The following is a 15,179-nucleotide window of genomic DNA, read 5'->3' as shown; positions in this document are numbered from 1 at the left end:
TGTTATTAATGCACTCTGCAACTATTTGTATTTAAAATTACTTGCTTTTCAGTCCACTAACCAGTCTTAAAATGCAAATTTACCACTTTGTCTATCATGCTCCGAAAGAAGATTTTGAAGTCTCTTGTATGTGGAATACCCAAACACCATGAGTACACTTTTTTTTTCCTGCTAAAATTCCATACATTTTCCCAAAATAATTAAAAAGTCACTAGCAAGATCAGTTCTTAATGCCTGTTGAAAGGGCTCTGGATATCCAACATGACTGACTTTGTAATTCTAACTCTCTGAAGCTATCATATACATTATTTCAGTTATTACTCAGAACATATTTTTCAGCATAGCTGGAGCAAAATGAAGATGATGAGCTCAGACTTGGTGTAAATTCCAAATATTTACTCCTGGCAGTGCAACAGGTCAATGTTCTCCACACTGACCGTATGCCGAGGGGCTTACTTTACTCTCTGCAGTTTCAGACTCACAACGAGGGGCTCACCCGAGTTGCTGCAGCAGCATTTACTTTTCTGCTGGCCTCGTGACGGACCCCGGCCTGGGCACCGTCTGCAGAGAACCGTGAATACACACACCCCTTGAGTCTCGCTACGTTCAGATGAAGAAAAGCAGAGAAGAACAACGCGGCGGTGGCACGGACACACGGATGTTTCCCAGTGACCGAGGCCGTTAGCAGCCGTACTCACATGCGAACAAAGAGCGACTGTTTCGCTGCCAGGCCGGGAGAGGAGTACTTTTCAACCAGCGCCAGAGTGCTGAAGCCAAACTTGTGAATAGGCTCATTGGAATCCAAGGGTGGAAAATCCGTGTCAACCTCACCGTCATCCTCAGCAATATGGAGGCAGTAGGCGCTGACGTTGTCGCTGAAACAAAGACCAAACCAGTTCATTCAGGAGGGCAGCCAGACAACCGACTCCGTTCAGCCGATCAATACCAGTTGTTAAAGGCTCTAGAAAAATCGGCAGATGCGTCTATTGCAGGAGTAACATACTTAAAAGCCACAGATGGCATGTATTGAAATATGTCCCAGCAAAGGCCCAACATACCCTGCTACCGTAACCATGTGGTAATAGAAAAAACCCCAAAACCTCCCAGTAAAGCAGCGAGCCTCACGTCATCGTTAACTGAACTGCAAGCAAAACACTGACAGTGATTAAAATATACCAAAGTCTATAAAAGTTTCATGACTTCATAAAGCTGGAAGTAATATTTCTCCATTTGTGAAAATGTATTTATTTAATTCTAAAATGTAATGGTCTTACAAAGACAAACAAGCAGTGTTTATCTATTTTTTCATAGATGAAGCAATCATGGAAAAGTTTACTGAACGTAGGCTGGAAAAGCTGGGAAGGCTCGTGGGCAGGTAAACAGTGCAATGAATTACAGGAAAAGTGAAAAATCTGTTCAATAGAGTAGCAATGACTACCAAAAGCTACCTTTTCTAAATATCTCAGAAGTCCAATCACTAAAAACATTTAAAAGTTAGTACAGACTAACAAGCAGAACTAAATACCACAGAAAGCTTTAAACATACACAGTGGGAAGAAAATATGAAAGAAAAATCCAAGGTTCTTTCTTTTCACAAACAAAAGCCCATAGGAAAATAACTGTCTATATACCCTAGAGTATTAATCATATTTTCCTAAAATTAAAATCCACTTCAAATGCTAATATTTAAAATATTAAGCTGAAAACAAGTATTCTTTCTTACTGTAAATGTGCCAGCATTCAGGCATTTTCCACAGCCATGAAGTATAGCTTGGCTGTTCACGTGGCAGTGTGGTTCTAAACTCTGCAGTTTAAATTTGGAGTTTTAATTGCATGATTGATGCTTAAATTAATTAATTGCAAAGTGTATGCTAATTGTTTAATTGGTCGCTTGATCTATATAGATCATTTTTTGAATTAAATGAGTTGATTTACAAAGTTTATTGATTGGATGTGACAATGAATTATTTCGCTGACTCCCTGATTTGCAATTTTCTCAATTAATTCACAAACCTTTGGTTGCAACTATGCTTTATTGAGAGTGCTTAGTCCAGGTGATCTATATGCACCTTGTCACAACTAAGACATTTATTATATGAAACAGGTAATAATGATGCATTACTATTAATGTAAGCCGTAAATTTGCTAACGAGAAGGTAATCCAGCAATGTTTGTCACGATGAAATTTGAAAATTCTGCAATACTACTAAAGAAACTTTCATGGGTCTCCGGAAGAGACTGGAACATGAAGAACTGGAACATTGCTGCAGAATTAATTTGTAACTTTTTCAAGAGCACTTAAGTAACTTCTAGGGACACTGGTGAAAGGTGGCGCTGGGAAGGGAATTCACACAGCACCAGGGCGCCGACAACCAGAGGAAGCCGCTCCGGCAGGAGGTGGCGAGGTCTGCGTTGGTGCCAGTCTTTTTAGGACCAAGCTAAACAAAAAGGCTGTGAAAAAGATAAATACAGCTGATGCTGCTGATGTAATTAGAAATGCCTGGCATGATTTTCAGGTCCTCCTTGTATTCTATTTAGATTTCTACGAATACAGACACCAAGCTCTGCACGCTCGCTCTGTCCAGTTCAAGTCACCCTGCGCCAGGCGACCTCCCAGTGTGAAGAGTCACCCCATTCCCACCTTCCCCCAGCTGTGCTCTGTGCCTTACACTGCCGATTTTCTAACCTATTCCTTTGACAGAATTCTTCTATGTGCAGCCTGGTGTGCCCTTAAAGCTCTGTATAAATAAAGTTAACATTTTCATTTGGTACTTGGTGCATTTGCATAATTCTCATTAAAGCCAGAGGAACATATAGATGTGCAGGCAACAGAACACATTCAGTGCGGTCTCAAAGCAATCCAAGTGCCAAGAAAAGGTGGTGGTGACAACAACTTATCTCCCACCAATTATACTGAAAATACACAGTGTCGTTAAATCCCGTAAATTAAAGGGATGTCTTCAGACACGGAGTGGGCTCCTGAACATTAACACAGATTAACTCAGAATCCGTTGAAAAAACAAGTCCAATGGGTAAAACTGTTCTGCATTTTGAACCCCAGCAGGATGAGATCAAAGTCCTGAACCTTGGGCTTCAAATTACAAGGTGCAAAGTCTTGAGAATCCGAGTTTGCTACGGGCAGAATGTAAAAGTTAAGTACAACAACTAACAGATGTAATAGCATTCTTAACTTCTAAAAACAGGAAGTTTATTTGAACTTTGCATCTCACTATTAATTTATTCCTAGAAAAGGATTTTGTTTATTTTTTGCAGGTGGAATCATTACAGCTCATCTGTCAGGGGTTGGCAAGAGAACGGTCCGGTGGGTTATGACCAAAGTTCGCATGTAAGAGGTCAGGAACAGGGTTGCTAATACTGTCAGTGGTTCCTCATATCAAGACACTGAACAGAGACAAATATAATACATTTATAATGAACAAAGGCAGCCTAACTGCATAGAAAATGTTCTCAAAGCTGTCAGCTAGTACTCACTCATTTCAGACTTACATCTACCTTTTAGGAAAAAGAATTAGCCAGTAATATATTCTGTTTCTAAAGACAGAGGGGTTGTTCCTCTTAATTACAAAGTCTACAACCTCCTCATCATTGTCAAATTGTGTTACTACTAGGTGTATTTGCCATTCTGCATGCATTGTATACCACATTTGAAGCGTTCTCTATACGTATTCTAGTGCAGCGTCACAATGATCCTGATTTTTTCTTTTTATACTCTAAACTGACTAAATCAGGAACAAATAGCAAATGTAGAACATGCAACCTACACAAGCTCTTTCCTTATTTTGAAATGATGGGAATTAGTCTATGGTTAAATCAATCCTTGCTACAGGGCAGGCAGTCCACAATGCTAAAAAAAGTTGATGAAATAATTAAGAACTACACAAGAAAACAAACATTGTAATTTTGAGGCTCTGCCCCTTCCTCTGAGCATTTATACCCACATTCCCAATTGCTGCTGTTAGACTGCTCTTGGGAACGCGTGCCTCCATTAGTTATTTTATTATTTCTGTCCTGAGATTTGATCACATTAGACAGCCTCCTTGGTCATGATCACTCTTTGACACTCCACAACATCTTATCCTTCAAGGCAGACAGTGAAATTCTTTTCCTCCCACTGCTGACTTTTGCCGTGGGCTATGACGTTTCATGGAACACCCCTACTCACGGGCAGTGTTCCATTTGAGGTGTGCTGTGCTCCTGAAAAATACCTGTCTAAGATTGACATTAGCAGTTTCTTACTTGTTAAAAAATAAGCTAATTTTTTAACAAAGGACACTTTTTTGAACTTATGATATAACGAACAGAAATTAGTAACAGCAAATGAAATGGCACCATCTGCAAATAATTTTATGTTTCTTCTCCAGTGTGAAAAAGTGACAAATCAAACTGAAGTGTTTAACCTCTGAAACATCTCATATGTTTGTTGAGAAGAGCTAAGGGAAATCCTATATCCAAGGCAACAATATCCATGAAACTGTTTCCCAGAGGGGCTGCTTTTCTGGGTTGCCCTGTATCTACTAAACAGAAATCGACTAATCCTAAAGAAGGGCAGCTCAAGCGACCTCTCAGCACCTCCCTCTCCCCCTTACAACTGTGCTACAACAGGAGAGAAGACTACTGAGTCCGCAAACACTTCTGAAAAATGCTGAAAGAGCAAACTGTAAAATTCAGTACCAAAACCCCCCATTCATCAAATATTCCAGGAACAACAAAAAAGTGAAAATTGGCTCCTGTAGAAAAACCCAAAGCTGTTAACCTTCTCTGCACCAGAAAAGTCACTCGCTAGTACCTGTTACTAATAACTCCATAATAAACCATTTTAAGTTCTTATTCTATGTTCTGTGACCCAGCAAAAACTGAAGTATTTTACAGAACTGTTTTAAAACCAAAGTTGCTCAGATGAGTGGCTCTGAAGCGCTTGCTTTACAGACCTTATGCCACCTACCATGATAAAGTAATGGCTCTTACTAAACACCACTAGTTCTCCAGCACAGCACATCCAATCCATTATTTAGCCACAGAAATCTGAGGGGGCAGAACTCTTTCACAATGAAGATGTAAGCAATGATTACCAAAGATACTGAAAAATCCATTGATTAACTGAAGCTAAAATTGCTGAGGCCAACACAGATGCTGCTCTTTACAGCAAAGAGTCAATGTGACTGAGGTCAAAGTCTTGTATAAATTAAAAATACTGCATGACAGAGGTTTTTGAATTAAAGAATGCAATTTTGTTCACATTTTTGAAGAAAACTGGTATTTATTTTGTTTTCAGGATCCTTATTTGCATATCTTTATTTTAGTGCTATCGCCAGGATGGTAACCTGGAAAGAAAAGCACCTTTAGCCCCTATACCTGTCAATTCTTAGAAAAACAGAAATATTTTAACGTGTGTATAATGAATTAAAGTCATTACGTCAGCAAAATGACAGCAGAAAGCAAGTAAGTGACAAAGCTGAAGTTCTGTGATAGAATTCTGACTTGTTTTCAGGATGGCTAAAATCTATTCTTTGGTTTCAGGAGAACACTAACGGTGCTTCCAAGACACGCTGTCACCCAGTACAGCGATTCCTCTCTCTGTGAATCTGTAGGAGAAACTGGTCCCGTGCAGACAACACAGAGTCAGAATCTGGGTATCTCCTCTCAGAACAAACAAGAGAGGGAGTTACAGATGAGCTCTGGATTTTGACATCCTTGTGATCTTACCCATTAAGAACACTACCAAAAAATAGATGCGACATAAAATAAAAAAATGTCTCTGTGACACCAAAAGAGATAAGATTTATATTATTTTTACATGGAGCGTTTTGAAATTATGATTCATTTACAGATCCATGGTTTCATATGCTTATCATCATACAGTACCCGGTGCTTTAATTGGAAGAGAAATGGATATAGATGCACGTGTGCTGCTCAAAAGGAAATACTGATAAATGTGTAGGTGGTTTCTCTAAGATTTATCTATAGAAACATTGACATGGAAATCCACTTCATTATGCAAAAAGGCTGCAGAGGACAAAATTAGAGATCAAGAGGTAGTAAAGAAAGAACATTACTTCAGTTTTGGTTCCCGTCCCTCACTTGTATATTGCCAGCATATTAGTCCAATCAGGTCATGCACCTTGGCATTTGCTATCGTCACAACTGTCATGGGCTGTAGTTTGTCTTGGCTTGTGTGCAGTGGGAGGTAGACATCAATTTTTTTGGTTGCCGTTGTACCAACATGACCCTGTCGAGAAAATATATTTCATTAGAATGTAGAAAAGAAAAAGTATGACAGAGCTAATACAAAATCTGGTACGGATGGAATTCCTTTCAGTAGAAAGATTAAAACACACTGCTACGACTTAAAATCGGAAGAAGCTCGAACGTTTAAATTCCAATTCTTTTACTGCTGTTTAATGGATCTGTAAAAATGATATGAAATATTTGGCAAAGATTTCACAGATTTCCATAAAAAGTCTCAACTTCACCGCAAGATCCCATGTTCTTGCAGGATCAAAAAAGAAGTATAAAAAGGGTGGGATGGGGGGGAAGAGAGAACGGACAAGCCTACCTGAAACTTCACAACCATTTTTCCATCAGCATTTAATACCGGCATTACCCTCGTTTCTACATTTCTGCTTTCTTCCGTAGGTCTCTCCCACGACGTGCAAAGCTCCCCTCCCTCAGTGCAGAACTCCCACCTCGTGCCGCACCCCCAAAGCGGCCCGTCTCATCGCTAGTTACTCTCCTCTGGACCACGCCATGACTGCCAGCGCCACTCGCTCTTCAACCTTCTAGCTCCCCTCCAGCTTTGGTTTGGGACTCCTCTCACCCTCCTCCTCCTCTCCCAGCTGGACACACCAGGGGACAAAAGACAAGGAAACTCAGCGTACACAGAAGGGCGACCGGAGCCTGGCCAGCACGTCCCCACAGAAAGGAGGAAAAGCCGGAGCCTACCACAGCTGGTAGCGGTGACACGCGTAAACCAGCGAGACCTGAACTGGAGTCTTACAGACGCCAATAATTCAGAGTAACTCAGCTCAGGTCACAGCCAGACACCACGGGCTGCACATCCAAGGGAAACCAAACCAGACAACACAACCTAAGCAGAGAACTGCGCCAAAATGAATGACGATCAGACGTGGAGGTTAAGATGACGTTTAACAAAACCTTAGGCTTGACCTTGGTTTGCCAAGAGAAGAACAAAACCACGCATGCAAGTGAGCCATTAAACTATTCTGAACTATCTGAAGACAACCAAGAAGGATTAACTAATATTGCTTTTTATTGGAATTTACTGTATTAAAACAATCTATTTGGCACTGTGGAGATTAACAATTAAATAAAACATAAAATACACAGCAACGTAAAGATCTATAAAGTTTGCATTACAAGAAAAAAATGTTTAATCTGCTGCAGACAGGACTGCATTTTTAAACCAGTAATCTCTTAAACAGACAAAAGATTGTACGTCCTGATCCCCTCTTTAAAGGCACCCCGATGTAACTATATATCTCTATCTATCTCTATACACATATGGGCCTTGAGAGAAAAAAGTATTATTGGAATTAATCACTTGGAATTCTAAGTAACAGAATAAAAGGATTCAACACTATAAATCTATGATGAGAGTATAAAACAGGAGGGAGTTAAATGCCATGTGCTAATTTCAATATATTGTTAAAAACCATTTGATTCTTCAGTGTGATTATAAATTAGAGAAATAATAGGAATTTAAAGATTAAAGTTATTCATACTAGCACAGCTAAAAGTATTATTAAAATCCATCCAAACATAATGAATTTGTTTTTTTTAAAAAAGCATTTTTATAGTGCAGATGCGTCCTCTTCCATGTTTTTAAGGTAAGAAGAAATTGGTTTTGCTCATTTAAAAGGAAATGTTATATTTGAAACAGAATGTGGGACTTTCCATCACCTTGTCGGGATGAGCCTTAACAAGCCTTTGGATGAGCTGGTGTGCCTGGGATTCGCCGAGCTACCACCCACACCCCCCACCTCACCTCTCCAAGGAAATCATCAACACAACGGAACTACAACAGCTAAAAAATAGGGGGTTTTTGTTTCTTTCTTTCTCCTCTTGCTTTCCTACTTACAGGACTTATTTTTAAGGGCAATTAAGCTGCTATTAGATAATGAATCACCAATCTCAAAGTCTATCCCCTCCCTTTGCCCAGGTGCAAACACCGACCTGGGGAACGCACGAACACAGCCAAGGCTGTGAGCACCGCTCACGTTATGGTCGTGACTGGAGACACCAGCCAGAACGGGAGACCTGTTGTTTCAGTTACATTTGCACTTGAATGAGTAAGTAGCAGTTATCAAGGAAATTAATGTGGCTCCTTGGCACGCTACGTTAGTTACATATTTAAATCCAAGGATGGCAGAATCGTAAGTAATGCTTAGTCCTGTTAATGGAAAATCCAAGAAAAATTGACAACCAGATGTGAGAGTCAATGCCAAGGTTACAACTGATCTACACAGCATAAAACCAGAGAACGGACACGCGCCAAGAACTGTAACTAATAACCAAAACGACCAGATTATGCCATTAGCTGCTGCTACAAGTACAGACTGTTTTATAAGCTCATAATCCAATAAACACACACATTTATAAAATAAATCTTTGCCCTGCACTGTGCTGTTGCTTTGTGTTTGTTGTTTTTTAAATAAAGCTTTCCCCATTCTTGCCCATCTCTAAATCTCCTCTACCTCCCCCAGTCTGTTTTTAGCATCTTGCTTGGCCAAACTCCCTCCGTTACTGATTTCCTTGTTCTCTTACTCACAAACACTGAGCATGAACACTAAGATGACAGGTAACTTACACCAGGGGTAATTTGTACACGTATTAGGATTCCAGCTGCTCTCTGAGCAAGGGGAGCAATACCAACAGCAGCAGCACTGGGAAATGGCTCAAAGGCATCACTACGACACTCAAGATCTTTAAAAAAGTGACTGAAATATTTGTATTAATTAAAAGTGCTGTAAACCTGGTAGCCATAAGATACTAGAGAGGCTGAAACCTGAGATTTGGAAGCCGATTAGACTTTCTATTAGTAACGAGAACATTCATTGTCACGTTAGGTAGGAAACATTAGTACAATCTATAAACATGTGGGTCAAGGCTTAGGCTGATCAATCACCCAGTCAAAGAGGTCTGGAGGAAATATCCGCTGTGTTTATTGCAAATTGATGATATTTGTTCTGAACCAGCAGTAGAAATCCAAACCATCAGGTACCTGTCTACAGGATGGAATGAATCCATATTCTTAGTCTGATCCTGCAAAATATTAATTGTGTAGGAAGTCCCACAGAGCTCAATTACTTACCTGTGCAAAGCTTACTAGGGAAGGATTTGTAGGTGGTGGGGCTGAATAAAAGGGATCCAATTATTAGTCCCGGTGGCCACGAGTCAAAGACCTACCCACACTGGATTTAACTGGTAATAACTTGTGGGTTTTATATGGCGCTTGTAGTCACTTCTGCAGAAGGAATCATTCAGAACCACCTTATAGACACTACTGGAAGCATAATTATTTTTTTCTCCCAACTAAAAATTGTATTCCAAGTGCAAATGCTGAGGAGACCCAGAAGATAAAGTACAATTACTTATATTCAAAAAGGCAGCATCAAACTTTATTAATAGATCCTGTATAAAATTCAATGGAAAATCTATTCAGGGCCAGGGGCCTGACCATTTGGAGTTTCCTTAATAGCCTCCAATAAATCTGGGAAGCATAAAGGGGCTGTTAAATTAACATTTTCCTGATCTGTCACCTGTGGCATAGTTAATTTGTCAAAAAATTCTTTTAGCTTGTCACTGGACACTGGATATTCTGACAAATGAAGTCTGGAATAAAATTGACAAAATATCTCGTTAATTTTCTAGGAAATCACAAATCTGATTCCATTAAGCTTTTATTGTTAGAAATGTTATATTCCACCAATCCTTTAAGGAGGCAAGGAGTAACTGGATACACAGAAAACATACAATAAATCATAGAAAATTTTCTTGATATTTTTATTAATGGACTCTCTTAAGGCTACCTAGTGCTCTCCTACAGTCTGATCTCATGAAAATCTCATGAAATGCTATTTCTAGAGAATCTTCATCTCACTCAAAGCAAAGCTGATGTTTCAACATGTGCAATTTATTGGAGGAGACATGGTACACATGGTGCTGTGCAGTGTACACAGGCTCGGAGAGGCAAAACCCCAGGGATACTATTTCCCAAATTATTGCTAATGTGGTGTGCACGGAAACAAAACACTTAATTTCTTTATATTTCTGTTTTCTCTCTCTCTGTCATCAGAATTCTCGGTGGCTGGCTCATCATCGTTCTTTGGCACATTACAGCTGCTCTTTTCTGTTGCTATTCAAGAGCTGCACAGAATTACGTCCATTAGTTGACATTGCTGAAAAGTACAGGCTGCTGAATTCACAAACTTTCTGCTTGCTATTTTTTGTAATTTAAATTAAGCAGATCAATGTATATTCATGCCCTTTGATAACGAGCAGCAACTAAACTTAGGAGTTATTCCCATTAATAAACAAATTTCTTCTGAAAGAACTACTTGGTATCTAAGACAACTGCTCCTGTGAATCCATGCTTCTCGTGTTGTCTAAAACAAAGACAGCCACAAAACAGTACAGCAGTATTTGGGGATATATAACAACAGCAGTCAGGCTAATTACAAGAACGTAAGTAGCACCAACAGCACGTACATATGTCGCTGGTACCTCTAGTCACAAGAGTATGAGCAAAGGCTACGTCAGGCAACTCAAATGATGAATTTTCATGGATTTTCTAGGATTGTATTTGCAAGCTGTGGTGTTTAATGATACAAATACTGGTTACTACAAAAACTGCATATAGAATGATCTTCACTGGCTACATATAATTTTAGAATTATCTGTATCATTACATAATGTTCTGTAATAAAATTAATATGTTTTAAATATAAACACAGTATGTAAAATTAAAGAAAAAATACATATTTAAAATCTATAAATTCTTTCAGCACAAGAAGTCTTTCTAAGATTTAAAACCAACTTTTAATCAAAGTCCATGAGAAAATATGTACCTCCCTCCAATACCAGATGATGTATGTCTTGAATAGATTATTGTGGGGCCACTAATATTCTTCTAGATGATACAGGAAGTTTGGCACAGTTCTGTCCGTCCCTAGGACACCTTACCCCTAAACACAGTGCTGAAGTACCTGCATAATGGGAAGCTAATGAAATAGTCATTGAGAAAAATGTGTACGCTGTATCCTTCTCACTTCTGACTTGCCTCACTGCACACCACAGCAGAAAATTAAAACAAAGTCCATAAACATTTCTCAGAGAAAAGTGATTAATTTTCAACAACAATAATTTACTGCATCTTCCTGTACAACAGGGTTCTGTGACTAAATGTTATATCACTTTAAGATTAGATGTTCTAATGATATAATGCAAAGATTTTACTGAATCATTATTTAGTGGGAGTCATAAAAAACGCTTAGAATTAATCTTTCATGCACATCTAGCTTCTCCAAAGTTAGCATTTAATTAGATGGCCTTGGCACAAATGAGCTTACTACTTTATTTGCTCAATCAGTATATGTCTCTTCAGTAATTATAATTAATTCAAGTCATTGACTCACCTCCCAGCAAACAATGCTAAACGTTACACAAAATGGAAATAAATGCTTATCCTTTTCCAAATGTAAAATTTCTCCTCACTTTTAAACTCAGTGAAATGCTTTTTGTTTTAGGTGACAGGGTATTTAATATATTACGTGATCCAGCAATCACCTCCTAAACATAACTTACTCACATATGCATTTAAACAATATACGGAAAATACATGAAGGGGAAAAAATTGAAATATATTAACTGTTTGTGTTGTAAATGCTGAGAAGTTCTAACAGATTAGAGCACAGATCCTCAGGGCTATACGAAGGACTATGTTTTTCTAAGATGACCACTGAAGTGTTGTAAAAATAAAATATATATGACTACTTTTGTTCTTCTTACGTCATTTATGGCAAATACCACTAGCGAGGTCACTGGGACAACTGACCCGACCCAGGCCCCGGGTGACCAGGCTACACTCGCCATGCCCACCGGGCCGCACAGGTTTTCAGTGAAGCTTCCAAGTTGTTCCTTTCTGAGGAGTGGATTCTCCCTTGTATCATCCTAGCTTGTGCTGCAGAGTTAGCAGATCACAATGTAAAATTCCATTAGCATTGTTAAATACTTAATTTATCTTATTCACACTGTCACTATTCATAAAAATTTAACCCAGTAATTTCCTGTTATACAAAGCATAACAAAGTATGAATATTTAACTACAAGGTAAATACCACACGATTATTTTCTATTCTAAATTGTTGACTTCACTTAGCATGTCTGCTTTGTATAGCACCACACTATTTTTCAATTAAAGGTCCAGATGTTTCAAAGGCTCCAGTAGGCAGCAGCAGTTATGAGAAATGCGTTATCTGCATCGCAATGATCACTACAACATCAGCTCCAGGCTGCATTAACATACTCATGTTTTATTCCAGCCCCCCTCCTAATGTACCAGTTAATTATACAACACACAGCTGAGAAACATAACCTCCAGAGCTGGACAGTTTCCTTCCACGCTTCCACCTGAGCGAATTTTCATATGCACCTCAAAACCATGATTTATACATATAACCACATAACCAAGTATCCCAAATTACTGCCTGTTCCTTCCTGGCATTCACTCCCACAATTAATAAAACTATGTAAGTCCTGAGCAGAGAATAAGACATATAATTCTTGTAACAGCATATTTCAATCACATTAACACGCATTCAATTGTACAACTCACTTTAAATTTAAAAATGTTTTAAAGTGCGCCATGGCACCGAGCTGCCCACGGATATCAAACCCTCATCTATTCAGTTCCAATAGTTCTGCTGAAGAATGAAAACACGTATCCCGATTTATCAAAATACAATTGCAATAGCTGCAACAAAAATGCATTCACTACACAAAACTATCCTTAGTTTCCATGTAGTGAGGAGAAGGAATGGCCTTCTTCAGAAGAATTATTTATATTTTACTTCGTAATAAACATTACAATTTAATACTGAGGAACAGTTATTCTTTGTAATAACAAAATGCAACAAAAACTTATAATTAAAACTACACCATAAACATTATTTGTCCGTTAAGAAATATGCCGTGATGTATTTTAATGAACAGATGCTATACAAAAGATAAATGTTTTCAGAAATATTCAATCTTTAAACAGATCAGCCTCTAGTCCTACGCTGCTGTTGCACAAAGCAGGCAGCGTAAGTTCCTCGAGGACATTAGCCAACCTTAGGTGGAACATTTTTAATACATCACCGTGTCACTTTTTAATGTGCCACAATCTATTAACCACATGGCAAACTAACAGGGATTTTTAAAATATGGGTTTTACAGCTTTGTGCTGGTGATTAATTAAATAAATAGCCAGAGTTTCACAAATCATCCCTCTAATTAGTCTAAAGCAGACACTTTGCAGTCGCTGGCATCACTGCCATCTGAAGCTCGCAGAAGGGCAGCAGCGTTAGGACGAGTCTGTGCACTCCGGCGCGCGCCGTCCCCGCGCAGCCCGGGCTGGCACGGCACCGCGCAGCCCCGAGGCACAGGCACCGTCTTCACAGGTGCTGCAGTCAGCTGGAATGTGACTCCAGCTGCTTGGAAAAGATGTTCTGTGTAATTATTCTCCCTCATCCTGAAGGAAACAATCGAGATAACAAAGAAAACAGAGCTGTATCTGAAATTTGACCTGAAGTAGCAAAGTTGTGTGTTGCAGAAAGTGAACAAATACTAAAGGCAGATGCTAGAAAAAATTTACGAGCTACATGATACATTTTCTGTCAAAACATTTCAAAGTTGAAGCTACAACTAATTACACACAGTCCATTCAAAGAAGCCAAGCAAGGCTTATCATTAAATGACTCAATTATTCTTAAAAAGAAAGAGAAAATTATCTGTAAAACCTGCCTGAAATCTCATCATTTTTACTGTGCCCATCTAGATAGATCATTTCCCCCAGAGCTCAAATTAAACTCTTAATAGTTAATATGTTCAAGTTTTACTACAGGTTTTCCTCCAAATCATTATTAACTGGAATTTCCTATCTGGGAAGGTTTTTATATGGAAATATGTTGTGCAGTGTTTAGTGACACTATCACAACAGCTTTTTCCCCCTCGATTTAAAAACCATGAGAGAGACGGCAAATGATGTAGCAGTCAGGCTGCTCATGAAGATGGGGTTTTATTTCCTCTACCAGGTGGTTTCTTTCTCAGCATCAGTCACTAAACTCACCCCTTAAACCGAAGTTTCCTCACACTCAGGAAGATATCTGCATTATTTGGCAAGGCTCGAAGAACAAGTCCCACCCGCTTGGCTGGGGATGCCGCTCGGGCCGCCCGGACCCCGGCCACCCTCCGACCCGCCGTGCCCACGCCGGGGGGGGCAGGAGCTGGGGCGATGCCCAGCTGTGCCCAGGTGCCCACTGCGAACCGCTGCAAGAACCGCAGAGCTGCTCGCGACGCACGGTGCTGACCTGCGTGTCACCCCCTCCAACTTCGTTATTCGGAGCAAAAAGCCATGGGACTGAGAAGCGCAGCCTTGAGAGGATAATAATAATAATAATTATTAAATAATCCCAGGGCTGGATTACAGCAAGGAAAATTACGCAGAATTTGACTTGGTTGTACTACCCGTCAGCGAGGTGTATTCATTCAAAGTAAACTTAAACAATTCCGCTTCCAGCAATACGGTCAAAGTTTTGTACTGCAAAAATTAACAGAAGAATAACTGCCTTAGTGCTCTGTTCAATAAAACTATCTGCTCTTCTTGCAAAAAGAACAGAATCCAATTCCAAGAAAAATAAAAATACTAAAGCCTCCTCTGCGAGGGACATCTCAGTCACCTCCTTCAGTTTGATGATTTCTCTTAAGAAACAGGGCAACCCTGCAACCCCGGCGCCGCCTGCCAACCTGCGTCTATCGCTGCCGAGCCCCCTCCCCAGCCCCTCTCGCCACAGCAGCAGCAGCAGTCGGGCTCTGGCACGTCCAGCGCCCGCAGCGACACGGGGGGCTGCTCCGGGGAGCACGGTGGGGGACGCGCTGCCCTC

The 15,179-nt window shown here is 39.8% G+C and overlaps 1 protein-coding gene across 2 annotated transcripts in view; it reads right to left on the bottom strand.

The window, feature by feature from the left end:
• The window catches only part of MAPKAP1 (MAPK associated protein 1), a 98,142-nt gene that overhangs the window by 48,456 nt on the left and 34,507 nt on the right, over positions 1-15,179 (bottom strand). For both annotated transcript variants that reach the window (XM_068414112.1, XM_068414113.1), the window contains exons 5-6: positions 6,075-6,247; positions 699-875 (exon numbers count right to left, since the gene is read on the bottom strand). In XM_068414112.1, coding sequence (XP_068270213.1) covers positions 699-875; positions 6,075-6,247 — 350 coding nt within the window. The remainder of the gene's footprint in view (positions 1-698; positions 876-6,074; positions 6,248-15,179) is intronic.

The sequence above is a fragment of the Nyctibius grandis genome, chromosome 16 (assembly GCF_013368605.1).
Source record: "Nyctibius grandis isolate bNycGra1 chromosome 16, bNycGra1.pri, whole genome shotgun sequence".
NCBI lineage: Eukaryota > Metazoa > Chordata > Aves > Nyctibiiformes > Nyctibiidae > Nyctibius > Nyctibius grandis.
Note: the sequence above shows the minus strand (reverse complement) of the source record. Positions and strands in the feature narration are given on the sequence as shown.